This window comes from Phalacrocorax carbo, chromosome 2, assembly GCF_963921805.1.
Source record: "Phalacrocorax carbo chromosome 2, bPhaCar2.1, whole genome shotgun sequence".
Taxonomy (NCBI): Eukaryota; Metazoa; Chordata; class Aves; order Suliformes; family Phalacrocoracidae; genus Phalacrocorax; species Phalacrocorax carbo.
The window spans coordinates 48385111-48412790 of NC_087514.1; the positions used below are offsets into that span (position 1 = coordinate 48385111).

The window sequence follows — 27680 nt, forward strand, 5'->3', positions numbered from 1 at the left end:
AACAGCAGTTCTGTGGTGTTTGCTAAGTTATGGTAGACATTACTTGAGACTAGGGTATGAGTCTACAGCTCAGCTGTGGTGAGAATCTTGTGTAATGGTGGTGTAGTGAATGTAGTTTATCAAATTCTAAGTCAGAGAGTCAAGCTTTGCATCAAATAGAGCTTTTAACAGCCATGCAGCCACAACAGTGATTAAAGTGCTGGATTAAAATAACTATTCTCCTTTTTCCATAAAGATGTCATGAGCTTTATACTGTTATTGAAGAAAAAATAGTACTTCAGTCTGTCAAAGCAGAAGGAACTATCAAAACAGTTAATTGAAATGATTGATTCCATCTTAAAAATACTACCTGTTCAAACATTGAGTGCTTATAACTTTGCTTCCTTATCATTCAAACATTGGTAAAGTATAGCATGAACATCATGTATTTGCATAATGGCATGACACACTGTTTTCCTCCTTTGCTCCAGAACGTAACCCAGCTATCACCTGATGGTCCCTTACCACAGCTTCCTTTACCATATATTAACAGCTCAGCAACCCGTGTCTTCTTTGGGCATGATCGAAGACCAGCAGAAGGTTAGAAAACTTTATGTGAACAGATTGAAGTTACTTATTTATGGAACCAAAACACATGCAGGGTGATATTTAAAAAAAAAATCTATTGTTATGTAAAACCAATGCCACAAGATAACTTCTTAAATAAGGTTTCAAAAGAAAAGCTTAAGCTTAGTATCTGCTTGCTAGATGTTTTCAGGTTTCCTCTGTAAATATGACATCTGAGTATGTGGATGTGCTGAGTTCCACTATTTTTCATAGCTGGAAAGCTTCAATGCCCATCTGTAACGAACTTTGTGAAAGGGATTATTAATGCTTTAGCAAATGCTAGATGCTAGTGCCAGTGCTAGAAATTAGCTTTACAGTTAACTTTCTATTGGATGAATTTTTGAAACACTGCGATTCCTGAATGTAAAGCAAGCTGAGTGGAAATTCTTATATAAACCAGGGCTTTACTCTTGTCTGTAGTCTTGTGAAGTAAAAATAATCTGTAAGCGGAGTATACCGTGTAGCATGCTAAAATCTTGGAATTCCACAATTTGCAAATAGAAATATACTCAAATTATCCTCAGTGTTGTCTTCCACGTGTGTATTTCAAAATGTCTTGCAATTCACTGGCTTATATAAACTGTTACATAAAAATGACAGTGACTGAGAACTTAAAATATTTTAATAATGCTTACCAGATTGCCAGTGCAGCCCTCTGCAACTGTGACATGCCACTGTTATCTTCTAAGATTGCCTTACTCATACTAGGTGAAAAGCAGGCAGCTACGCATGTAAGTCTCGATCAGGAGTATGACTCGGAGTCATCACAACAGTGGAAGGAACTTGAGGAGCAGGTCGTATCTGTGATAAATAAAGGAATAATACCTTCAAACTTTCAGCCAACACAGTTCTGTTTAAATCGCTACTCGGATAACTCCAGATTTCCACTTGCGGTGATAGAAGGTAAACTTAAGATTTATACGCTTCAGACATACAGTGAGTTAGGTAGATCTGTTCTTGTGTTACTGTAGATTTAAACCAGTGTTCCTGTGCAAGTTATTTGCACAAGAATGCTTTGAGTTAGGTGGACTGTCAGATTGTGGTGGGGATAGCCTCTTGTCATTATTTTCTTGCACTTTTTCAATAGAACCAATAACTGTAGAAGTGTCTTTCCGAAACCCTCTGAAAGTTCCACTTCTTTTGACTGACCTTTCATTACTGTGGAAGTTTCAACCTAAAGATTTCAATGCAAAGCATGATGGAGAAACAGAGCTGGTAAGGAAAGCTTCATGCTTTTTTTTTAACTAAAACCAAACAGCTACAGTTATGGCATATATATTCACTGAAGTTTTCTGTAATATAAAAACAGCTGGTTTAAGTATAAATTAAAAAAGTTAAAAAAAAAAAAAAAGGCAGCTACTGAATTTCATTACGCATTGTTTAGGTTTTCCTGGATCTGTAGGGCAGAAAGCAGCTAAGTTAACAAACACACTGTAATGACTATTGTAAAGCTTAATGCAAAGCAAAATGCTTCCAATATTTCATTGTGCGTGTAGTACATCTATTTTGAGTCACACTAGCCTTGTGTAGCAGAAATGACTTGCAATGTTAATAGGTGTGTTATTATATAACTTTTTCTTACTTGAGCTACTGTATGTAGCGGAATGTGTGTTCTGAAAAACTGTGCTGGTATGCCATATGAGCATCTTGGTACATGGATTAAAAAATGAAAATTTATTTTATTGAAAACAAATGTTTGAATACTTTAGATGAACTACTACTGTTTAATTTAACACTTCAGCTAATACTGCCAAAACTCCCCTTTGAAGGACTGTTTTCACATTCATATTTAAGGCTTTAATATGTTCTAATACTGAATATTACAGTAAATTGCTTAATAATTTGGTTTCCTGGCCAAAAGCATTTGGAACATAGTGATCTCTAAAGGCGCTGTAAGCGTTTGCCAGAGTTATAAACATGGCTTCATTTAAGTTTCAAGGATTACTGTACATGTTGCCTTCTGTTCTGATCTGAAGTGCTGCTTTAATGATATGATAAATACTTCTGTGGGTATCAGTGAAATTGTTTGGGAATAGTTCCAATTTATAGTAATCTTAAATTTTTCTCAAATGTTTACTGAGTTCTCTACTGGCTTCTTTAATTCAGGAAAGCCTGAGGAGCGGGGCATACAGCACCTGCTGGTTCAAATTATCTGCAGTTTTGAAATTTGTATGCTTTTTTCTTTCCTTGAACACCTTAGAAAAGGTGTAGGAAGTAATATTTATGGCACTTTTCCTGCCTAGGAGTAATAGTTTCTGAAAAGCTGTTTCTTCTTTTCAGGGAACATGTGATAATGATATGATAGGAACTGAAGCAATAGCAGAATTTTTAATTAATAGCGAGGAAACAAAAGTGGTAAGTACTGTACTTTGTTTTAAAAATAGTCTTTTCAGTGTTGAACTTCAGGGTGGAGTTCAGACTTGTTATGATCTGAACTTAATGCTAAACTTACAGAAGACATTACTGATCTATGAAATACTGGAACTTCTGAATCTCATCAATATGTATAAATATCTGAAGGGAGGATGTGACAGGAGAAGAGGCAGTGGGCACAAACTGAAACACAGGAGGCTCCATCTTAACATCATGAAACACCTCTTTTCTAAAATTTATTTTTTTTTTTAACTGGGATGGTAACAGCTCTGGACACAGGCTGCCCAGAGAGACTGTGGAGTCTCCACCCTTGGAGATACTAAAAGCCATTTGGGCATGATCCTGGGCAGCTGGCTCTGGATGGCTGTGCTTGATCAGGCGAGTTGGACAAGATGACCTCCAGAAGTCCTTTCCAACTTCAATTATTCTGTGATTCTGCCTCAAAGTTGATTTTCATTAAATTTAGAATTCTTTCCTGATGTAATGAGCACCTCTCAGCTGTGGACTGGTTTCATAAATTCTGTGTATGAAATTTTGAATCCAGTAAATGACCAGTAGTTACTGTATGCAGTTACATCTGATACAACTGTAAAGTAAATGTATCTGTCTTTAGCAATTGGACATTTAAATGTAATAATACTTTTTTCTAGTAGCAACAACAACAAAAATTTAACGTATCTCCACAGGCAAGACTAAAGCTCTTTCCCCATCAAACAGGGGAGCTACATATTCTGGGAGTCGTTTATAATCTTGGCACTGTTCAGGGTGCTGTGACATTAGATGGGATAGATCCTTCTGTTGCATTACAGACAGGTAAGTGTATTAAGTTCTGTGTCTCTGGAAGGGGGAGACGTGGCTTCTTCAGAATAGAACTAAATGCTAGTGTTTAATGTTTGACTATCATGATGCAAGGCCTTCCTTCAGGTAAGGACATAGAAACAAGGCAAATAATTGGAACAGGAAAAGAATGAATTGGCATCTGTAGGAGTCCCATGAGAAAGGAAGTAGCATATGCCAAACCCACACTTACTGTACCTTAAGTCTTTGGAAATTCTGAAACTATTAAAAAAATAAACATTTAAATATTCCGTCTATGCTTCTTGATTCTATAACAACATTCACTGACTCTTTAGCCATTCACTCTTCTGTTTCTTTTAGCTTTGTTTAGTTTTCAGCTTTTGTTTAAATGTTGCACTGCAGTTCTTTGCAAGTTACTCTGTTTTGCTGAGTCATTCATGTGATAGTTTCATATGGAAAATGTTGTTTGAGGAAGTGGGGATTAAAGCACACGTTTGAAAGTGTCTAAAAAAAATGAAGCTTTTTTAGCTATCTACAAACTGGAAACCTTTGCGGGGCAAAAAAAAACCCCCACAAACATTTGGAGAGTGGTAGCCTATCTTTGAAGGAAATAAAAATGTTTTGGGTGACTTCTCCAGCTTGGCAGAAATTAAGAAAAGAAATAATCACCTTCATGTTCCACAGTCCAGGCCCCCCACCCCCACAATTGAAGCCAAACTATTAAAGGGCAGACTAACTAGCTGTCTGAACTTGGGGTAGCAATGTGTTACATGTGACGTAAGCTTTGAATAATTCTTTATCAGTGATGGTGCTTAATCAGAGCACTGCATGTGCCCAATAACAGAAAAATCAAAATGGTTTTGAGATTGGGTAGGGAGCTTTGGATCACTTCTCAGAAAAAAGTTAGGAATTACTTTTTTTTAAAAAAAAATCAAACTTTTAAAACATTGTTTCAGGAAAGTTTGTCTCCAATGGGTTATCTGTACGAGGACGACAAGATTTAGAAATCCAAGGGCCTCGACTTAATAACACAAAAGAGGAAAAAACATCTATCAAATATGGACCTGATCGACGTTTAGATCCCATTATTACAGAAGAAATGCCTTTGTTGGAGGTATGTAGCTACTTTCTGTTGGCAGTTTTGAGCAAATGGCTGAATCCAGGGCTTATAAATTGTGTTTCTAACAATGAAGACTTAAACTTATAAGGCCTAAATCTTCCCAGTTAATCTCTGATCTCAGTGCCCAACCTCTGTGGGGTTTTCTTTTATCAAGTGAAGCTTGAAGTCTTCAAATTAAAACAATTTTAGGACATTATTTCCTTCAGAAATCTAGTTGGCAAAGCTTTTGTAGCTAAACTTCAGGGTGAGGGGGAAACAGGCGTAGAAGCTTTTTTCTGTTTGCTTGCCATTCATCTAGAATATTTCTTCAAGTTGGTTAATTAAAACACAGTGGTTTTCCTTACTAGGGTTATTAAAACGGTCTAACTGGTTAATGACAACACTCTCTATGACAGAATATAATAGTTCAGTTGGAAGGGACCCACAACAATCATCTTGCCCAACTGCCTGACCAATTCAGTGCTGACCAAAAGTTAAAGCATGTTAAGGGTATTGTCCAAATGCTTCTTAAACACTGATGGTTTGGGGCATTGACCACCTCTCTGGGAAGCCTGTTCCAGTGTTTGACCACCCTCTCGGTAAAGAAATGCTTCCTGATGTCCAGTCTAAACCTCCCCTGGCACAGCCTGAAACCGTTCTCACGTGCCCTATCGCTGGATCCCAGGGAGAACAGTGCCTCCTCTCCACTTCCCCACCTCAGGAGGCTGTAGAGAGCAATATAGTTTAAATATGTTGATTGCTGTTTTAATGTGTATTTGTAACTTGGGTCAATGTTCAGGTTTTCCTTTTCTCCTGTTCTCTCCCATACAGGTGTTCTTTATAAATTTTCCTACAGGGCTTCTCTGTGGCGAAATCAGAAAAGCGTATGTAGAATTTGTGAACGTAAGCAAGTGTCCTCTTACCACACTGAAGGTTGTGTCCAAGCATCCAGAATTTTTTACTTTTGGTGGAAATACTGCTGTTCTAACACCACTAAGTCCTTCAGCTTCTGAAAACTGTAGTGCTTACAAGACTGTAGTGACAGATCCTACCTCTGTGCGTACAGCACTGCTATCTTCAGCTTCTTCTGTAGACTTTGGGGTTGGCACAGGAGGTCAGCCTGAAGTAATACATGTCCCACTTCCTGATGCTGTTCTTCTTCCTGGAGCTTCAGTGCAGCTGCCAATGTGGTTACGGGGACCAGATGAAGAAGGTGTTCATGAAATTAACTTTTTATTTTACTATGAAAGTATTAAGAGACACTCAAAAATGTGGTAAGTTTCTAATCTACTTTTTTTTGTCATATAAACATTGTAAGCATAAATGTAAATCTTACTGAATTTCTCTCAATGGCTCTGATGTAAAAGTGGCCTGTTATCTGCTATTCTAAGCAATAATTTTCTACTGTGACCTAATTTCCATATGAAATTATATAGCCTTACACTGCTTCCATGAAAGTGGTGATTATTAAAATAATTTAATAGAAGGAAGGTTAATGGAATGCTGTTACTGCAATCTCTGTTCATATTTAGTTTCTCTAGAACCACATCTTTCTGAGGCATAAGGGAAAAATCATTATTTAGTTTTTCCTGCAGGTTATGAAACAAAATTGCTTGAAGTAGACAAGAAAGACTTTGTTCTTAGTTAAAATATGGTCACTAATTGTATTGTGATGAAACTTACTCTCTTCTGAGGGATTAAATACCAAGTTTGACTTGCATGCTATTTTATAGTTCCTTTTTGGACTATCTTGAGACAGTGGGCACCACAAGCTAGGAGATAGTGCTTTCTTTGAACCTTAATTGAAAGGTAGCAAGTTGACTTAAGTCACTTATTCCCAAGTCCCACCCATGTGTGAGGCTAAGGCAGCTCAGGAGAACTTTTTTGAAAAACCTGTTCTTCAGAGATTCTGGGGTGAATAGGCCTTTCCTTAGAAAGTGAAGAGATCAGCCTTCAGGAAGCCTTAGTGTAGCAATCTAGCAAACAGCCAAAATCAGAATTGAAGACTGTCTCTCTACCACCCTCTTTCACTCTTCTGCAAATACTGTTCTTATGTTGCTACCTTATAGCTGTTAGAGCTCATAGCGAGAGCTGAGATAAAATTACAACAGGCTTTGTCTAGATTTGAGTTTTAGCCCACTAAGAGTACTGGCCACAGACTTAAAAAATGCTACTACGTAATTTTCTGGGAGATAAATTTATTATGGAGCTGTGCGTACTGGATGTGTTTGGAGAATGTGTCTGCGCACCTTAAGAAGCAGACTAGGAGGAGTGGATCTGTAATCAGGGCGGTGAACCTTGTGTTGTGGTTTAACCCCAGCTGGCAACTCAGGACCACAGAGCTGCTTGCCCATTACCCCCATGGTGGGATGTGGGAGAGAATCAGAAGGGTAAAAGTGAGAGAACTCATGGGTTGAGATAGGGACAGTTTAATAGGTAAGGCAAAACTCATGCACGCAGCAAAGCAAAACAAGGAATTCATTCACTGCTTCCCATGGGCAGGCAGGTGTTCAGCCATCTCCGAGAAAGCAGGGCTCCATCATGCGCAACAGTTACTTGGGAAGATAATACGCTGTCACCATGAATGTCCCCCTCCTTGTTGTGTTCTTCCCCAGCTTTATGTGCTGAGCATGACATCATATACTATGGAATATCCCTTTGGTCAGTTGGGGTCAGCTGTCCCAGCTGTGTCCCCTTCCAACTCCTTGTGCACCCCCAGCCCACTCGCTGGTGGGGTGAGAAGCTGAAAAGAGCTTAACTGTGTAAGCACTACGCAGCATAACAAAAGCATCTGTGCATTAGCAATGCTGTTTTCAGCACAAATCCAAACCATAGCCCCATACTAGCTACTGTGGAGAAAATTAACTCTACCCTAGCCAAAACCAGCACCTCTGATCTCTGTACCAGGTGTCTCATCATCAGGATGATGGTGGGGAGTAGGGCTACTTCAGGTGAGCTCTAGTCACAAAGACTGAATGTCTGCTTGTGGCTGGAGGTTGTTTTCCAGGCTAGTTCTGAGAAAGAAACTAAATTCTTGTTTTGTGAGACTGCTCTGTAATGTAAAGCAAAGCCAAGTAAGTTGAAGATGATCAAGAGAGTGGACCAGTGGTATATTCTTGAAATCAAACTGAAAGTCATGCCAGTGCACCCTTTGTTGAGACTTTTCTGGAGCTTCTGAAATGCCAAAGTTAATTTTTCATTTGGTTTCAAGCTAGTCTGCAGGAATAGGGAATTTGTTCCCTTACACTCTAGTTATTTTTTCTTCCTTTTTTTTTTTCTAAGGGGAACTTATTTCTCCTCTGAGTTATAATATTCAGGAAGTGAGGGGTTTCAGAGATGGGAGATGGTTGGTTGGGGAATATACTTGTTCCCTACTGTATTGAAGTTTCCAGGGGAACTTAAGCAATGGGATCTTGTTTAACAGTCCTCTTTGTAGATTGAGCATAGCTTTTAAACTTTGAAAAAAATAAATAATTTGTGCCACTTGAAAGATATAGAGACATCTATATATCTGAAGATTAACTGCAAAACTTAAGTTTATTCTGTAGATGGTGACATTAAGTAAAGTAGAGTTTAGAAAACCACTGATCTCCCCTCCCAAAACAAGTATTGCATGGTATTTAGAATCATAGAATTTAACCATATTTAGTAGGTAATGCATATCAAATTTTTACGTGCCTCTCATGTTTGCAAGTGGAAGTTATGGTAACTTAAAGCTTCCACGTGGGAAGAATCTCACGTGTTTTGATGTTGTCCAACAATGGAAGTTTACTCCATCCTTAGAAAAACAGGAAGATAACTTTTACAAAGGGCTTGCTGGCCTGGAGGTTCAGCATGCCTAAAAAAGGAGAGTAGTGATGGTTCTAGAAGTAAACTTCCAAGATTCTCAGTTCAGGGGAATTTGCTGAATGCAGTGGTACCCTTAAGTGCTTTTCAGTAAATGTTTATGCAGGAGGTGTGACTAGTGGGCCTTGGTTTATTTACTCAAACTATTTCCCAAAGCATGGGGTGGCATTAAATAGCTTAATGACATCCCTGTGCCATTTTGTGCCTGTTTGCTTTCACTGTACTGGTTGTCTTAATCAGAAATATTTCTGATTTATTTTTTGTCATGGTAACATATGAACCTTTTCCTCCAGTATTTCAAACTGGCTAAGAGACTGCATGTTTGAACGGCACCTACCCATGCAGCATGATTGTTAAAAATAATATAGTTTTGATAGGAAGCTAAAGATAAGTGTCTTTTTGGTGGTTGAAAGGAATAAATTGTCTAATGGCCTTAGCTTTTATGTTTGCCATAAATACTAAACTTCTTGATGACAGGTTCTGGACAGCACTCCTGGATGTTCAGAATGTCCTTTCTTTTTTTCTCCCCCTCCTTCCTAGTCATAGAGTATTAAGGCACACAGCAGTTATTTGTACTAGCCGATCTCTACATATTCGAGCTACTGTCTGCAGAAGTAATGCACTTGAAGATGAAGAAGGCAGAGGGGACAATATGTTGGTGTTCGTGGATGTTGAAAATATCAATACTGTAAGTTCCTATTTTTAGTAATAATACTGTTCTAAAGCTCAGCAGGTATGTGACACCAGTAGAGCCAAGACTTAAGTAGGTTTTTTCTACTTTGCAAACCCTAAGTAAACCTTGCATATTTAATCATTCCAGTTACTGTTTGAAAGAGTACTAACATAAAGGTATATCTCAACTCTCTGGAATTCTGCTATCTCTATCCTAAGCAAATTCCAGAACTGTGGTTTGGAATTCTTTTTCTTTGAGGAAGATTTATTCCAAATTCTTGAGTGTTCTTGATAGCAACTTTCAAGATAGTTCTGAATGAGACAACCTGTGCCCCCTGCAAACTTTCAGTGAAAACACTGGTAGAATTAGTGGTAATGCAAGTTCAAAATTTAAGCTCCGACTTGAAGGAAGCTTCTGTGTTTACATTTAATACCAAATTCTAAAAGACATTTTTGCAAATATAATCCAAGTACAAATTTGTCTGTTGTGATCTGTTGACTTAGCAAGCAGATGAAAATATTTCAGTTTTTCTTATACTAATTTAAATTTACTCTTTTTTGGTAAACTTGCTCCCATTTTTTCAGCCACAAAACAAAGTAATTGAATCCTCTTGTTTATAGAATTCCTAGTTACTCAGCTGGTAGTGGAATCACTGAACTGATTTGTCATTTTGTTTTAAAGGTGTCTACACTTTTATCTTCAGCTACTGAAGTGAATATTGTCCATTCCTTTGAGGAGGAAGGAATGTTTTATAAGTACTTAGTTAACAGATAACGTTGTGTGAGACTTAATTTTCCACTACCACCTCACTCTTTCCAAGAAAGGAAACCAAGCCTAAAAGCTACTTTGCGTTGTGTATATATGTTTTAAAAAAAACTTATTGAATTTCTGAGATTTAAGATCTAGTGAGAGTTTCTAAGATTACTTAAGTGTCCTTGCAGACAGTGTTCTGCATTGCAGTTAAAAGGCTGTTTTATTATAGTCATCTTAATCTAAAATACTGGCTTTCAGGTAGTTTTTTTGGGGGGTGTGTGTCTTTGTTTCCTCTTTGTGTGGCTTTGTTTACTGGAATTGGAAGTTGCTGTGAGCTGGGACTGTTTTATGTTACAGTGGGTCTTAATTCCCTTCTTGTCTCTCCTTAGTACTGTATTATGGGTGGTGTGAATGAGTTAAATTAAGATTCTAGCAGTGCCACCTTGTAATGAACACTACTATGTGATGTAGAACATCACAATTGTGATTGGTCTTATTTGACATAATTTTTGTTTCTTCCTTAGAGTGAGACTGGTGTTAAAGAATTTCATATAGTGCAAGTTTCAAGTAATAGCAAGCACTGGAAGCTTCAAAAATCTGTTAACATCTCTGAAGACAAAGGTGTGTACCTTTATCAACCAAAGGGTGGCAAGTCTAGCTTCTGCCTGACAAGAACAGTTAAGAATCTTACAAGAGTTGAATTTGGCTTTCAGAATAATTAGTTTCTAAAAACTTTGTCCCTTCCAAACATATAGTCAAAGTATATTGACAGATAACTTTCTGACTTCATTAATTTAAAAATGGGCTTAACTTACCTGTAAGTTGTGATTTACAGAAATTCACATCTGGGTTGGCTGATAAATTGCCTCACAAGAAATATGTTTCACTGTTCCTTTACATTTAGTTATTTATCTCAGTGTTAACTGACCAACAGAATATTTGATAAGTGCTCTATCCAGTTATTAGAAATGTATCGGAATTGCTAGTGCTGTATCCTGCCTTGTCTAATATAAGCTGCTAATTTTTTAAAACGCTAACTATTCCAGACAAAAGTGCTGTTACTGTATCTAATGTTATCTTTACTTGTATGCTGACATTTTCTGTACTTAAAAATTAGTCTAGACATGTATTCCGCTTGCATTAATATTGAGGGTCAACCAGTCAGACAAACTGAATCTTTGTCTTGTTCCTTCTGTCTTTTTCTGTGTCTCCTTTATGTATTATGGCTCACTTCCTGCTCCAGAAGTGGATAGAAGGGGTCAGCAGAAGGTTCATCTTTACTACTGTGTAGTCACAGAAAATTTTTCTTTACTGTCATGCAGTTGCTCTGCTTGATTAGTTACGCTTCTTGAGTATCACCAGTGTTTATTTGTGAAGTTTAAAGGCTGACTTTTGGCTAATGAGGAGGTAGGGACTCTGATTATGTTAAGGGGACAAAAATCTTGCAACCTTTTTCTTTCAGATACTAAACTTGCTAGCAGAGAGAGAGCGAAGTTATGCTTTAAAGCAGTAAGATGTAAAAACTCAGAAGGTAGGTTCTCTCCTGAACGTGGTAACTTTTTGAAGAAAATGCTATTTGGATGCTGTATGCTGAAGCTGTGACTTCTCATGATGCTGAAACAATGCCTTCTCTCTTTATCCCATAGAAAATTACACATTTGCAGACATTGTCTTTGGAAATGAACAGGTAGGTGAATTGGTGCAACTGCATATGTTGTCTTGTGCAAGGTGTCCCTGTCATGTGTAGGTATCCCAGGGAAGGCCTTTTTAAAAAAAATTTAAAAATGGGAACAGTGCTTTCATAGTTGGGAAGTTGTTTTACACATCAAAAACTATATGCCCTCTAGGTCAGCTCTCCTTTTTTACAAAGAGGAGGTAAGGTAGCATAGGCTAGTGGGTAGTCTGGAATTTTAAGTTCCCAACTCCACAGCTGGCCTACTTCGGGAGCGCACTGTGATGCTAACTTCTTTGCAAACATTTTCCATTCCTTTCCAACTCTTCAGAGCAGTTCTTCTGAATATTTCCCAGTCCTCTAGTTTTCTAGTAGATTCATGGATGTCAGATCCTTGTTCTACTGGGGTTTTCTTTCTTAATTATATTTTTACTAATAGAAGTTAAATATTCTAATTACAGCTTATCATGTAAACCAGAAACCTCTAATGGCTGTAGGTACCAGAATTTCAAAACTACTAATGTAGGTTTCAGTCAGTTCAAGGAGTCTGTTTCTTTGATTTTTCTTAAAGTTTAAGATTCTAGACTACCATGCTCTTCCAATCTTTTTGAGCACACAGGTATTGTCTGAAGAAGAATCCTTTTAGCAAATTATCTTGGTACAGCAACTACTTTTCCAAAACCTGAGGAAAATAGGCCGTTTGAGTCAGATCAGAAATCTACATTAGCATAGTGGATTTAGGTAGCTGGATGTTAGATTGCTTATTTTATGCTGAGTATACATTTTCCATATGTATCCAGCTTTTCAAAGCCAAAGAAAACCTACTCACTGCGATTTCATTTTATAGTCATATAAATTGAAGTTAGGACTGAATCTGAGGTAGATGATCCCTCTGTTTTTAAAGTTAAATGAGTTGCATGAACTTCAGCTTTCTTGTCAGAAAATGTTATCTAATGGGGGACATGGGGAGGGGGCCTTCCCTTCTAGATAGTTACTCCAAAAGCACATTGTTTCCCTTGGTGTAAGTATTCTGCTAATGCAACAATTAGCAGCACTGCAACAGCATATTCTGGGAAGGCTAATGTTTTTGAAAGGGAGGGGCTAGGAAGCTGAAGTTCCCTACTTACCCTGCTGTCTCCAAGTACCACTGCGGTTGGTCTTAAAACAACTGCTTCCTTATCAAGCTTTTGGTGTTGGAAAAGCTCAGCACAAATGATGACGAACTTGACAAACAGCACAGTACTTCTGGCTGTGCCACTTATACATGGGGAATATGCTGTGCAATCTGTTATCTTTGCTATTGCTAGCAAAGATGTATGTTCCTAACTTCGATAAATAATTCTAGCTAACCTAAGGAAAACATTAATAAGCAATGACTTGCATGTGAGTGAGTTTGAGTTACTTGGACACTTCAGCTCTCTACACTGTACTTGATATATTACAGTAGGCTGTCTGGTGGTAGTAATTAAGGCCCTTATTTCCAGGCCTTGGCACTTGTAGTTTTAGGTGAATAATCTATAGCTCTCTTTGCCTATGTTACCTTAGACAGCTCATTAGGTAGGGCATACCTCTAACAGGGCAAGCATAGAAACCAAGATGTGTGGCATCCTGTTGGTTTGCAAAGGGAAGCAAAGCAAGATAAAAGAACTGAAATACTACAATGGTGAGCTCTGTTAGAGTAATGTGTGTCAGCTTGCATCCTGTTCTGAGAGCACTCTTTCTTGCTTTTTTCCCTTGCAGATAATAAGTTCAGCTAGTCCTTGTGCAGACTTTTTTTTCCAAAGCTTATCCTCTGAATTTAAAAGAACACATGTGCAGTCTCATACTCATGCATCTCAAAGGGCTGTGAAACAATCATTTGATGAGACAGTCAGATTGATACAAAGATGCAGTGAAGTTGACTTGAACATTGTTGTACTGTGGAAGGTATGTATGGTTGTGGCCTTTGTGGTAATCTGGCCATGAAATATGATAGTTAAAAAATAGTTTGATATGGCATCCTGAACTTTTAAGGGTACTCATACAGCATTTATGGATTAATTTTTTTTCTGAAAACAGGCAAATGAACTAAAATGGTGTCAAGAAGCAAAGACAGTCTTAATAGCTGTTACTGTAATAAGGATGCTTAAGTGGTTTTACATTACTCTGAATGCACACAGAGAATATTCTGAAATCTTAAATCAAGATATCTGTTCATGCTTGCTTTTATTATAGAACTGTAAGAGTGACCCAGTCTGCTTTGACAAAGACCATCTCATTTACCAGAATGCAAATATTAAGTAGTGGAAATTGGCAGTCTAAACTTCAGCAGTTGTCTGTGCTTGCAAAATGAAAACCATGCACATAAGAGATGTCATGCTAGCCTTAAGTTTTTGAACAGTACATCTTCTGCTTAAGTTGGGGGAAAGTAAGTAGTTCTGTATTATGAAGCTTATGATAGTTTCTGGTTTGCTAATGTCTTTGTATTATATTCTGTAGGCATATGTTGTGGAAGACAACAAGCAGCTTATTTTGGAGGGCCAGCATCATGTTGCCCTTAATACAGTTGGGAAGGAGGCTTCTTCGTTTCCTCAGAAGCAGGTAATCTGTGTGAAGTTTTCCTTTACAATTGCATCTTTCCCAAAATAGACTTCATATGTTTTCTTATAAACAAGTGGAATCACTTTGGGTGCTTTTGTAGAGTCTAACATCAGATCTGTGTTATCGCTAAATAATTCAGCTTTACTTCAGCTTTGATTAGTCATCTGTACTGAAATAGTTAGGCTTAGTTTAAAGATGAGAAAAGCAATATACAGGTAAGTATACTGCTACGCAGTTGTTGGAGTAAACTGTTCTGTGGTATTTCAGGGTAGAAGTAGGAGCTTATTAATGATATTAAATCAAAGTTAACGATTACTTAATAATTACTAGTAAAATGGTGGAATTATTATTTTGAGTTTTACAAAATCAGTCTCAGAAATTCTACTATGCACAACTTTTTAAGTGAAGACCTTTCTAAATGTTAGAACAGCAGAAACACTGGAGCAGTTAAAGATATTGAAAGCTCCATTGGAATTGATTAATTAATAGCATGTTGCTTCACTTTGAAGTTTTATAGCCTTTTTGGTTGTTCAAAAAAATAGTATCTGAAGGAAACCAGTGGATGTCTTCTGGTACATGAATCGGTAATAACTATGGAAGCTATAGATAAATTTCTGTAAAAACTATGCTAGATGCAATTTACATGAGTGAAGACTAATGTACAAAATAAAAAAAACCCAAGTCATATACTTGTTTAGTCTTCTGCTGAGCAGTCATTGCTGTTCCTTCTTTGGTGCCATTCTCATGGTTTTACCAATGTTGCAAACATTGTACCTATCTTTTAGTGAGCTCTTACTCAGCTGCAGCAAGTAGACATGATTTTGTCAAGAAAACAATATTGGACCAATGTGTACTTCTATAAATATCATGCTATAACATAAGTATTGAATAATTCTGAGCTGTGCATTTGACTTTGGTTTATGAGCCTTTAAGTATTTTAATGTCATTAAGATGATTTTTCTATTTAGTTCTTTGTGCTGTGAAATAGATGGGAATAGATTGAAATGGGCATGTAGTTCGAGCTCAACTGGCTGGTATTCATTGGTACTGAAAACAGGAAAATTTAAGTTCTAATGTCTGCGGATGATTTTTTTTTCACTTATCACCCCACCCCCAAAAAAGCCTTTGCACATGTGGGCTTAAGCTATGCTGAGCAGTACTAGGCTGTATTAGTCTAAACTGCCCACTCTGGAATTATCTTACCTGCCTAAAGGTGTTTGTAGAACAGTAGATCACACTGTAGGCGCCTAAAGTTAGGAGAGAAAACACTGTGGACTTCTACTTCTGATCTCATTGAGTTCTGGTTCTAGCAAATGGATGGGAAGAGAGGAAGTTGGAGTGAATCACACCTGCATCCTTAAATAAAACAAATGACTGAACATGCTAGGGATAGAAATTTACATTTCTTGTTGGCTGCACTGGCACTGCATGAAATTTGGTTTCAGACTAAAACAAATGAATCCTGCTACCAGGAGCAAGGAGGATCCAGATGTACCCTCAATTTTTGAGGTATACATGGTACTGTATTAGCATTCTGTCTATAATCTGTTTTTTATCAGTTATTACATCTACATTCAAATAGATGCTGTGTTGGTTATTGTATTCACTTTCTTCAGCATAAGGAACATACTTCCTTTGAAGTGTTCTGTACCTTAGTTGGAAGGCAAAATGCATCTGTGTTGTGATGCAATTGAAATCTGGTATAAGAGTAATGGTGGTTGTTTTTAATAAATGGGTAAATTCTATGTTGTCATGATAACCAAAGCTCAGATTTATCTTGGATTTTAAGCACCTGTAACCTCAGGACTGTTAAGGATTGAGAAATTTCATATGCTCGTGTACTACTTTTCTTTTGTTAATTAGCACCTCATACTGTGAGGAAAGTAGATAAACACCTCTGAGATGGGAGGCAAGGTGTAACAAATTAAGTGATTTGATTGTGCTGCAGTTTACTTTGTACACTCTACATTTAAGAATTGAAAGAATCCCAAAACAGGATTAAATTAGGCTAGATAGAAAAAAAAAATATACTTAATCTATTAAGGATTGCATGTTGTCTTTGAGTGATCTTGCTCTTGCATTAGAGTTACACGAGCAGGGGGAGAGAAAATCCCAAAGCCAAACATACTTCTAACTTAACATTTGTAGTTATGTTAAGTTAGTTGTGAGACTTACATTGTAACTTTCAAGTAGTTTGTCTTGGAAATCTGGATTTATTCTCTTAAGCCATAAACAGGGTTGGAAACTCTAAACTGTTCTGGAATGCTTTTGTGCTGACAGGATAGAAGTTGTTTTCTGTGGTCTAGACAGCAGAGGGAGATGGAGATGCATGCTTTTGATGCATGTTGGTTACCAGTTCTTAAATGATAAAGGGCTGCTGAGATCTGAAAAAATAAATTTACTTGCAGATTCTGCACAAGGTGTCACCTAGGACATGAGAGTCTGCTCCCTGCGTTTCTTGCTGTGTCCTAGTTGTTGCTGGTCTTCAGCACTTTCTTCTTGACTTGAACCACTTCTGCTTCATACTGTTACAGCCAGCAAAGAAATTTTTGCATCTGTCTGGCAGTACAGCCATCCCCAATCAAGAACAGTCTCACAATAGACATGGAGAAAAGAACAACCAAGATTTCTCTCTGTACCCCCTTCCCCCCCCAGCCCCGAGAAATGACTCAAATGTTTGAATTCAGCTAAAAACTGTGTTGACCAAATCATGATAGCTTGCTGTGTATTTTGGTTAAACTCTGTGTACTGGTTGGCTTCTGCTGCTTTGCCAATTATGGTATATCTCAGACTAATTCTTTGCTAGCTTTTAAGGATTTAGTTTTTGTTTACAGAAGCTTCTAGAACTGTGAAGGGAAACAAAAACGCAGAAAAGGACTGTAGTAGAAGAGCGGTAGATTTGTATTCACTGGGACTGTTATGTTTCTCAAATTCTAGTAGTTGCTGGTATATTGGTAGTTGAGTGCACTGATGTGAAGTCATCTATCATATGCCTAAGCTAAGATGTTAGGGTGCTGACTGGGATGTAACGATAGGTGGTTACTTCTGCTTGGTTCATTGTGGAACACACAATATATACAAAAGGATGTGGAACAGACAGCAGGATGCAATTATTCCTCTGTTGCAGTAGCATAACTTGCCATAGCATTTGATAAAACCAAGATAAAGCCTCTGGTTTGTATAAAATACAAGGTATTTTGGTGTGGGGGAGGTGTAAAATGTTTTTCTGGGTAAAATTTCTGTCTGTACTCACACAGAAAGAAAGAATACAATAGTAAAATTCTACACAAATTTTACTTGGATGTTCGGATGCATGCACTTGCTTTTCTTATGTCTGTTCAAAATAGAATTATGAATTCTAAACTTTTTCATTCTAACCAAGACAATTATATCTATGACTTTGAAGTTTACTGGTCTTCTGACATTGCATACAGATTTTTTTGTTGGTTACGGGATTTTTCTGTTTAACTAAATAGCACTGCTTTTGGGCATAGATTACTAGACACAGACTTATCAGGTGATGTGATGAAATACTTAGATTTTATGTTCTAGAAGTTTGGAATCTTAACACATAATATGCTGAAGGACCACAAGGAATATTGACTCTGTTAAAGCATTTCTGTGTTTCATAAAGAAAGGTTTCAGAATAATGTGTAAAACTTACTTCTTCCTACCCTTTATTTCACTTGTATTTTTGAAAAAAATGGCCTTTTGCTAAAGGTAGGGGAAAAATGCTAAATATAGTTTATTTTCTGGAAACAGAAACACAAAAGGTGCCACAGAGATATGTTATAGGCACCAACAAGAAGAATATGTGAAGAATAAATCACATAAGGTGCTAGTGAAGTGAATAGGTCTGAACAGATGTGTTAGCAGTAGCTGTCTGAGCCCAAGTAGTAAAAGGCTCACTAATAAAAATATCTGGGTTATTGGTAACCAATGGCTGTTCTTTTTTTGACAGTGATACTGCTGTGGGTTCTGTTTCTTTTCTAAACTTGCTTTCAAGAATCAGTTTATTTTAACTGAAGGTCAACTTTAGCTGTACTTCAGACACAGTAATTTCTGACTCTTGTTCTTGACCTCTCTGTGTTAACTTAGTAAAAGCGTAAAAACTTAAAATGCTTTTTAAACATCCATTCACAGTCAGGGCTGTTTGATCAATACTCTTTCTTATGGCTGTCTCCCATATTTTTCTAATCTGGTGAACTGGTGAATTCAATCCAAAAGATTCCAAAGGAAAAGCACAGTGTAATATGGTGGAATGGTAGTAGCAGTGTAGGGCTGGGGCACTTGCCTCGCTTCTAATTGTCAATGACTGCACACTGATGGACGGTGAGGCTTGTCACTTGGGCATGTCAGCATGTTGGGAGTAGTGCATCCATACTTCTCAAACTCATTAGCATCTAAGTGTAAACTTAGGTTTGACTGAAGTCTCGATGAGATAGTGTCTTATGAGTATGTATTAGATCAGGTGACATTTTTTTAAGATACTGTACCCATTTACAGCCCTCTCTTCATTGCGAAGTGGTTTTGTAATGCACAAAGCGGATACCTTCCAGGCAGAATTAATCCAGATGTGCTCCAGGACTGCATGCGATGTGCTTTCGGGCTGCTCATTCAGTCCTGTGGATTATACCAGTCCTAGCCCAAAGTAAAATCTATAAAATGCATACAGCGTGGATGCAGGCTTCTTGGCAGTGTTTCGCTTCAGAGGCGGTAAGTTTTAGTAGTACTGCTTCTTAATATAGGTGCAACGTTATTGAGGCAGCAGCAGTTTGGTTGGAAGTAGAAATTTTTGAAAGATAGGAGAGGGGAGGCTTTGAGTAACTATTTTTCCAAACAGTGGATTACTGGAAGTGTCATCTTGTGCTAGTTCAGAGTTTTATTTTTTACAGAATACATGGGAAGGCATACTTGAGTCAAACACAGACTGTTGGAATGGATCTAAGACTTCCTTTAAACCAGATTGATGGAGGGAAACCAAAGTTATTAAGGGTAAATAAACACCAAGAGCTGGAGAGTACATTTATCACTCTATTATATCAACTAATGTACCAGCAACTGTACCAATTTGGGGTGACTGGCTTATGTTGTTGTCATGAATGAAATACTCCAAATAGCTGAAAAAATTTTATCTGCTGCTTTACCCATTGATCAACTGCAGAGCTGATGATAGTATTTGTGTTTTCAAATGCATTATTACTGGTGTCTTAGTAAAATACTGTTCCTGGAGTTGTCACTTCCATAATGAGGCACTAGAATGAATATAGATGAGTCACATGGTGAAGGAAACCAAGTTAACACTGATGTTTTTAAAATGGGAGTTCTCTTATCTAAAATAGGAAAGGGAGAAGGACACATCACTTAAGATCTTCCTTTGTTTCACTCTTTTTCTGTTGCTTTCATATATTCTGCTTTTAGTTATGCTTAACGTAGTTCAAGGGTTCTCTCTTTAGGTTTTGTTCTGTGCAGTGCGTATTTCTCCCTCATACTTGACTGAACATGTTAATAATCCTTTCGGCTATGTGTGACTTGATTTATGGGGCAAATACGCTCAATTTCCATACAACTTGGAAATCAAGTTGTGGTGTTTAACCTCTGGTGTGGTTGAGAGGACATTGAACCAGTCATTGAGAAGACTGTTTTTGAAATTGAGAACCTTAAGTTGTCTAATATTACATAGAAAAATCCTTTTCAATGATTGCATGTGAAGATACTATCACTTCCATCCATCTCATGGATGGGAAGAACTCTTCAATTCAGAAGTGGATTCGAAGAGATTCAGGAATGTATTATGGGCAGACTTGTCTTTACATCTATGAGATAATGCAAAGGATGCTTTGAATGGTGTAAATTTTGACTTTCACAACTTTTAACATAGTACAGCTGCAGGAGATATCTTCAGACCTAAGATGTAACATCTAAGTATGAATGACTAACATGCAATTTCAGAAGTATAAGTAGGGATAATATCTAATGTTGTTTCAAAGTAACAAAACATCCCACTCTAAAGGTCCTAGCTTTTTTGCAACTACTGAGTAAGTAAAGATATTGATTTTTCTACTTGGAACAGCAAGCTTGAGTCTAGTTTTAAGTATATCTGTTTGAAGCTGGACTTTGTACGTGGCTTTGGGCAGTAAAAAACTTCCTAAAAAAAAAAAAGGAACAACTTCCTTAGCACCAGTTACACAGTTTGTAGCTCTTGGAAGGCAACTGTGGGAGCAGTGTGGTTCTGGTGCTACTGCCTCTTGTGTGTTTCTGTTCAAAACCCAAAAAGCTTAAAAATGCAGCTATAAAACTTCAAACAATAACACACACCCCTCCCCCCCAACCTCTTATGATGAAGTCTCTTCCAGTCAAGCTTTTCTGTACCTCTTCTAGTATGTATGGATGAGACCTTCAAATTACACCTTAACATCTTTTAAAGGGAGTATCTTAACCATTGTTTTGGCCTTCTTTTATGCAATATATGGTTCTTGCTCTCTACTGGAGCCCTTGGCACTTCTGGAGGCTTTGCAAGGAACCATAATGGGTCAACAAGCAGACTTTAGGTGTCAGAACTCTTGCTTTTGCCTTTGAAAAGGCAGTAGTCCATTTGGGCTGGTACCCCAGGAGTTCAGCAACAAAATACCATCTGTTTAATTTTGGTTGGTTGGTACTCCCATCCTCTGGAGTAGGGCAGGAGTTCACGTGTCCTTAAACGTAGTATTTCTTGTTAGCTGTCTCTAGGTTAGCTCCCTGATCTGTATACACATCTTCTTGCTTACCATTTGGAAGTGCTTAATGCTCTCCTGAAGCATTAGGTAAGAGAATAATGTACTAGATGTCGTGTCTTAGCCTTTGTCCTAGGTACACAGTTACAAAAAAACTAGACTTTTGAGCAGCTGAACTTGAAGACACAGACATCTCTTCTGAGTCTGACACCCAGAGGCTGGCTGGAATTCAGGGTTAGCTCTCTGATGGTAAATGGTCTTACTAACCAGTCCTTCAGTAGAGGTATAATATTAGAACTAAAGGTTTGAAATATTAATGGCACTCTGCACTTTCACCAGTAAATGTTCCTGCGGCATTTCATGGAGTTCTTGACTGTTTGTAGACAAGAATCTTCATATTTGTCTCTTGTAGGGTATTAAAAAAATACTTGGGAATTCTGCCCAAGGGTTAGCACGAATCCCAAGTAGTGTGTCAGTGCTTGACTTGGGCTTTCAGCTGGGGACAAAGGTAACTTTCAAATCTGCAAGAGCTTGCTATACAAGCCTTAAGATACTCTGCATTATTAAATGCTTCTTCAATTGTTAGCATGTTCCTATAAACTTGTATTTGCTTTACTTTGGATTTGTGTTGGGAAACTCAGCTGTTGGCTTTCCTGTTGTGAGCTTCCCAGGGCAGGTGATGGAGATTTTTTTAGCTACAGGTGCTGAATGGGGAATGGGTAAATACTGTCCCTTTTTCTTAGAAACAAAACCAAACACTAACAAACTGCTGCAAGAGTAATATGCTTTTCTGAAACTTGCACAGATAGTGTTTCCATAAGAAGCTGTGAAATCTGTCTCAAAGGAGAGTAATAGAGAAATCATATCAGTTCCTCCTCTAGCACATTGGAAAAAACTGTAAGCTTCATGATGCTGTAGACATATTTCCCTGGAGTTATAGTTCATAATGGAAAATTGTAGCTTCTGTGAGTGGATTGCTTGTGTTGTGTTGCACAATACCATATGTCAATATTTTAAATGTCATTCTGAATTTGTGTTCCAGGAATTACCAGAAACAGTTCTCTTAAAGTTTTTTCGACCAGAAAACACACCAGTCCCTGCGAGACCAACGCCAGAGCAGCTTTCCAATCTTATCAAGACAAGTCTTCATTATCCAGAGTCTTTCAATCATTCTTTCCATCAAAAAAGGTTTGTGCAATGTTTTCTTTAGAAATTTTTGAAATAGTTCATTAGACATAAATCCTGTTGAGGGATATATGGGTCATGATACAAAAGAGAAGTCTGGTATGCAAGGGTGAAATCTTGCTCAGTTCTTTAAACTCACCGCTTCAGACTGTATAGGTAAAATGAAAGTTTCATGTAGAGAAACAGGCTGTAATATTACACTTCACTGTTTTAATGTTAACTAGTGATGTTATCAAATGTACTAGAAGAATACTCTGCTGCCTTTGTGTTTATTCTTGGTGTCAGAGTAAACAGTCTGGCTACTTTGAGGAGCTAGAGAGAAAGTGGTACTTCTAAAGTCAAAAGAACTGCTATGTTTCCAACATCTGACTTGCCGAGATTAGCTGCACATGGTTCTGATTTATGTCAGAAGGAAAGGTGGTAACAGTTTAGCTCACTGGGGCTTGTCTCCTGGAAGAGTATCAGAATTAACCTCTGTCAAAGCAGACTGCTAGAGTGAATTGGTTGGAGCCTGTGAGATCCTTGAGTCTTTCAAAATTAAAATTACCTGAACAAAGACCTCTGTATCAATTTCCAGGTGTGAAATGAGGTGTACTTGAAACAAAGATACCTATTTAGGTTTGAGCTGTTTTATCTGAGAAGTCTACTGTGTTACACTTTCTAAAATTTCAGTTAATATAAGTAAGCTGCCTAAGGAAAGGTATTTCTTTATAAAAAAATCTAACATTTAGACATCTTATGGCGTGTGGCATATTTTAATAACAGTTACAGTGTGCATTTTTCCAGTAACAAGTTCACGTCTTATTTGTTATGGTTGCTAATTGTTCTTTTCTTGTTAATGAAGTTTGTGATACTTAAACTGTTAAGCAATGGCAAGGAATTCCAGTGACACAAATCACTTGTTGCGTATGCAGAGCTGTTTCAGATGCAATAGTTGTGTATCTGCCTGTTGAATATCTTGCAGTCTTTCTTGCTGCAGCATTATTTATGAAAACAATCATACTACTTGTGAACAACAGAATATCAACTAACTAATAGCTTTATTGAGGGTAAAGGCTTAAATTGACACCAAATGTGTATGTGCTGTCTGTTCTGTTTGGATACTGCTCTGGCGAAAACTTTAGGCCAGATGCCAGCAATTCCTCTATAGGAGACAGTGCAGAAGAAAAGTACCCCGGCAAAATGTGCTAAACAGTGGTTCAGAGAGTAGCATAATAGACCACGTTATCTTGTTCTGAAATGTCTATTGTCATAACAGCAGATTTCCTGTAAACTTAACGTATTATTTATGCTTTTGCTAGTCTCTCAGCTGGATGAAGAAATGTAACTTCATTTCGCTCAGCTGAGCCAATGCTGTTTGCCTCAATAGCTTTTATTATAGGAAACTCTAATCAGTGTAAATCATTTTATTGCTATGTACACTGACTGCATAATAGACAACTACATGTTAATTTTATATTAGTTGAAATGTATTTTAACTGTTAGAGTATAATTAAGACTATGCAGAATAAGACTCTCTTCCTTTACTATGGAACTATTTCTCTTCACAGCCTCTGTCTGGTACCTGTCACTCTCCTACTTTCCAATTGTTCCCAGGCAGTTGTAGATGTAATGATTGATTTGCGGCATAAAACAACAAGGTAATATGTGAACATTAATAAAACAATATTTTCTGGGAATGTTTCCTAGTCTTGGGGACTCTTGTAATGTTTTAACTGTGTTGAATATCTAGAGTAGGATTTTTTCAACAGTGGTTTCTTTGAAAGAATGAAAGGTGGTGAAAGCTTCATACAGTCAAATGGGAGTCTTCAGTCAGTGCTCAATTTTATTTTGCTTCTGACTATTGCTAAGACAGGACCTTGAATTGTGACTCTTGAATAGTTAGACTCGGCAGATCTTTTCTAGGGAAGTGGAAATGCTTTTGAACTAGTGAAATATGAGCTTCAGCGACCTTACTTTATTAAGCATACGATGTTGGGTTTTCATTTTTAAAATATCAAGTAATTTGTAGAAAACAACTTTTGAAGTTCAAAGAAGTACTTCATCCTGCAACTTGACTTAGTATAAAATGTCACAGAACCTTAGGTATTTTTAAGACCTACCCAGGTTGATCAGCTGATTCTTATGGCTGGCATTTTGCTTAGAACTGTCATATACGTGCAAAAGTACTAGCAGGGAGGAAACGTTTTGTAAATTGTTTCTAAAAGTTTTGCTAAGAATTCTGTGGAAGGGAGAATTCAGTACCATGATATAACCATTCTTAATTCTTCCACTTCTGTTAAAACAAGGTAATTAACTCACAATTTGGGTGACACCACCTCTCTTCCACACCCCCCACAGTAGACATAATGCTGCTTGGTCTGCTTACCACAAAATAGGCTTTGTGGGATCCCTGACTGAATGTTCTTGGTGGGGGGAAGGCAGATTGTGAAGGACACTGAAGTAGGCTTAGTAATGGGGAACATTTGATTCTTGCCAACAGTTTGTCCAGGCAAGTAAGAAACTGGAAGTCTGGAGTGTAATACATAGGTTCAGAAATAGAGGACAGAGGACCTAAGTCTGTTTCTTATTTATCAGTTGCGATTAGGAAGCTACTCACAGATCTGGTGTGTTTTCACAACGTGAAAGACATGGCTTTGAAAGGACAGTGTATTCATGTGCCTTGAAACTTCCTAAAACCAAACATGCCTCCTACCCCCAAACCAACATATTAACACAATGTCTGTGAAGCAGTGTATATGAGTTGACTATTTCTGTGTGACATGCACTCTGAGTAACTCTAGTTCATGGTACGGGCCCAAGAATGCCTTAAATAACAAGATCCGATTTGTCAGTTACATAAAAAGCTGGGAATAAACTGAAATTCATCATTACACATATGTATAATGTTCTGTATGTAGTGTATTATATTGGGAGCTAAAAAAAATGTTTTAAAGATCTGTACTGATTCATCTGAGCCAAGGCAAACAGACACTAAAGGAGTGTGTTAAGTGTGAGTCAAAACACTAAAAAGTATTTGTCCAGAAGCAAGGGCCTGGAGTTGAACTGAACTGATGGGGTGGAAATAGGGATCCACAAAGATACCCTTGGGTATCTTTAGGTACTCTGTCTCAGAGTGCGTGTATGCTTGTGGGGCTCTGCGTGTGTTGATGTGTGCATGGATGCAGATGTCTATACATCCTGTTTCCTACTACATGACTTTTCTTCAAAGCTGCAATTAATGTCTTGATAAAATGTTAAGTGCAGGTGTGTCTATACCTAGGATTGCAACTTGCTTTGTCCTGCTAGAAAAACCTTAATCCCTTAAAGATAAAGAGTGGGAGGTGTGTGTGTGTGATGGAGAAACAAACAAAGCATGATGTGTTTGGGGAAGGCAGTGAATTAAGGGAAATTACTGTAGGCAGGCAGTCAAAAAGACTCAGCAACTTCCAAGCCATCAAAGATGACTGACAGTGGGCGCTATCATATCCAAAGACTGCTGGAATAGTAACTTAAGTTTCCAGTTCCTGGCTTTTGAAAAGAAGCTTTCAGCAAGCACAAACAAGCATCTCTTTGTACAGGGCCAGTGACGGGGACACAGAGCGTTCTGAAATCTTGGGGAAAACTTGTAGTTGAGGTAATCATGTAAGCTAGTATGTACGCACGCTTCAAATACAGAGAAATAATTTTGTTACCTTCTTTTTCAGCCCAGAAGCACTAGAAATTCATGGATCTTTTACGTGGCTTGGGCAAACACAGTACAAGCTTCAACTTAAAAGCCAAGAGGTCTATAGCTTGCAGCTGAAAGCTTGCTTCGTTCATACAGGTGTCTATAATCTTGGAACCCCCAGAGTATTTGCCAAGCTAGTGGACCAAGTTACTTTGTTTGAAACGAGTCAGCAGAACTCCATGCCTGCACTGATTATTATTAATAATATCTGACCACTCCCTGAAAAAATAAATCACACTAAAAGACAAAATAAATGGGATTCTTTTCTTATATTGCTGGTTGACATTTTGCTGCAGTTTTTGGAAATAGCACCTCAAACATCTAACTTGTTACTAAAGATTGTGTAGGAAAGAAAATAGCAAAATATTCAGACTACTTGTCAACTTGTTTCTCAATGCAACGCACGTTGGACTGAAAATACGTTTATCCTTTTATAATGTATTTCTTCTCTGGTAATTAAGATATTCATAACACAAAATACTCTGACTCCAAATCTGAACATATTTGTATGTCCTATGCCCTGTCAAAAATGCAGCTTGACTGCTGTTACAACTTCCAGCATGGTGTGTTTAATATTTGTGGCTGTATTAGGATATGGTTCAGGAAGAAACCCTCATTGGCTTTTTCCTGTCTGAAGCCATTAGTCATGATAAATCCCAGCCTTACTGTCAAGTTCAATAAGGTATCTGAAAGCTGTTTCTGTTTCTTAGTTTTTTAGTTCAAAATTTTGTTTTGATTTTCATGTTTATGGAAACCAGTGACTTTCCAAGGTTTACATAAAAGTCCCACCTAAGGTGTTTAAAAAATTCCTCAAAGAATTTGAGTATTTTCTCATTCATCTCAACACAGAATGCACTAACTCCCAACCATGAGATTGTCATTTAAATTGTCACTTGCTTTATGATGTAACTATAACAATTGATCTGTTTTAAAAAAATCTACTCAAGATTTTCAGAAATGTATTATATTTATAACAAATGTACTGTAAATAGAATAAAACATACGCCATATTCACTGTATGGACTTGTGGACCTTTATTCTTCCTTTTCATGCAGCTGTAGCAGTCTGCAGGTGCTGATAGTGTATTTATATTCTGTGCCCTCTTTGCTCGGGTGAAGTTCCTGTCCTGGTGCCATGTGTAGTGTTGGCCTACGCTGGAACTTGCAGTAGCTGCTGTATTTGCCATTTTAGTTCTTCTGCAGTGTTCCCAGGTACAACCCCCAGAATTCAGCTGTCTGGGAGATGTCAGTTACTTGCTGTGTGCTGGGGATTTTTAATTTAAATAGTACTGCTGGACATAGGGAAGGCTGTGTGAAGCAATCAAGTGCAGCAAAACCAGCTAAGAGTTAGGAGTTAGTTTATGGTGGGTTAGCTGAGTACAAGGGAAATTGAGCACCTAAGACTTCTGACAGTTTGCTGTATCTTGTGGCTGAAGGCAATTCCTTCAGAGCAACACTGACTTATGAAACAGTACATCTGCCTTCAGATGCGTATTTTCTTTTTTGACAAGGTTTCCAATTCTGCTTGCGTGCAGTACAGCTGTGTGAATGTCTCCAGGTCTTAAAACTTCCTGAGAAGTCTTAGAACCTGTTCACAGCACATGACCTTTTGTAGGAACACTTCTTATAACTGGGTCATGTTGATTTATCAACAGAATATTTGAATATTATCTA

The 27680-nt window shown here is 37.7% G+C and overlaps 1 protein-coding gene across 2 annotated transcripts in view; it reads left to right on the forward strand.

Moving 5' to 3' along the window:
- The window catches only part of TRAPPC8 (trafficking protein particle complex subunit 8), a 55525-nt gene extending 28499 nt beyond the window's left edge, over positions 1–27026 (forward strand). For both annotated transcript variants that reach the window (XM_064442801.1, XM_064442802.1), the window contains 16 exons: positions 471–579; positions 1315–1509; positions 1694–1821; positions 2887–2961; positions 3666–3792; positions 4734–4891; positions 5708–6150; positions 9263–9410; positions 10673–10769; positions 11611–11679; positions 11795–11835; positions 13561–13746; positions 14299–14400; positions 22156–22301; positions 23849–23938; positions 25985–27026. In XM_064442801.1, the coding sequence (XP_064298871.1) occupies positions 471–579; positions 1315–1509; positions 1694–1821; positions 2887–2961; positions 3666–3792; positions 4734–4891; positions 5708–6150; positions 9263–9410; positions 10673–10769; positions 11611–11679; positions 11795–11835; positions 13561–13746; positions 14299–14400; positions 22156–22301; positions 23849–23938; positions 25985–26219 (2349 nt within the window). In that variant the 3' untranslated portion in view covers positions 26220–27026. The remainder of the gene's footprint in view (positions 1–470; positions 580–1314; positions 1510–1693; positions 1822–2886; positions 2962–3665; positions 3793–4733; positions 4892–5707; positions 6151–9262; positions 9411–10672; positions 10770–11610; positions 11680–11794; positions 11836–13560; positions 13747–14298; positions 14401–22155; positions 22302–23848; positions 23939–25984) is intronic.
- Positions 27027–27680: the final 654 nt, after the last annotated feature.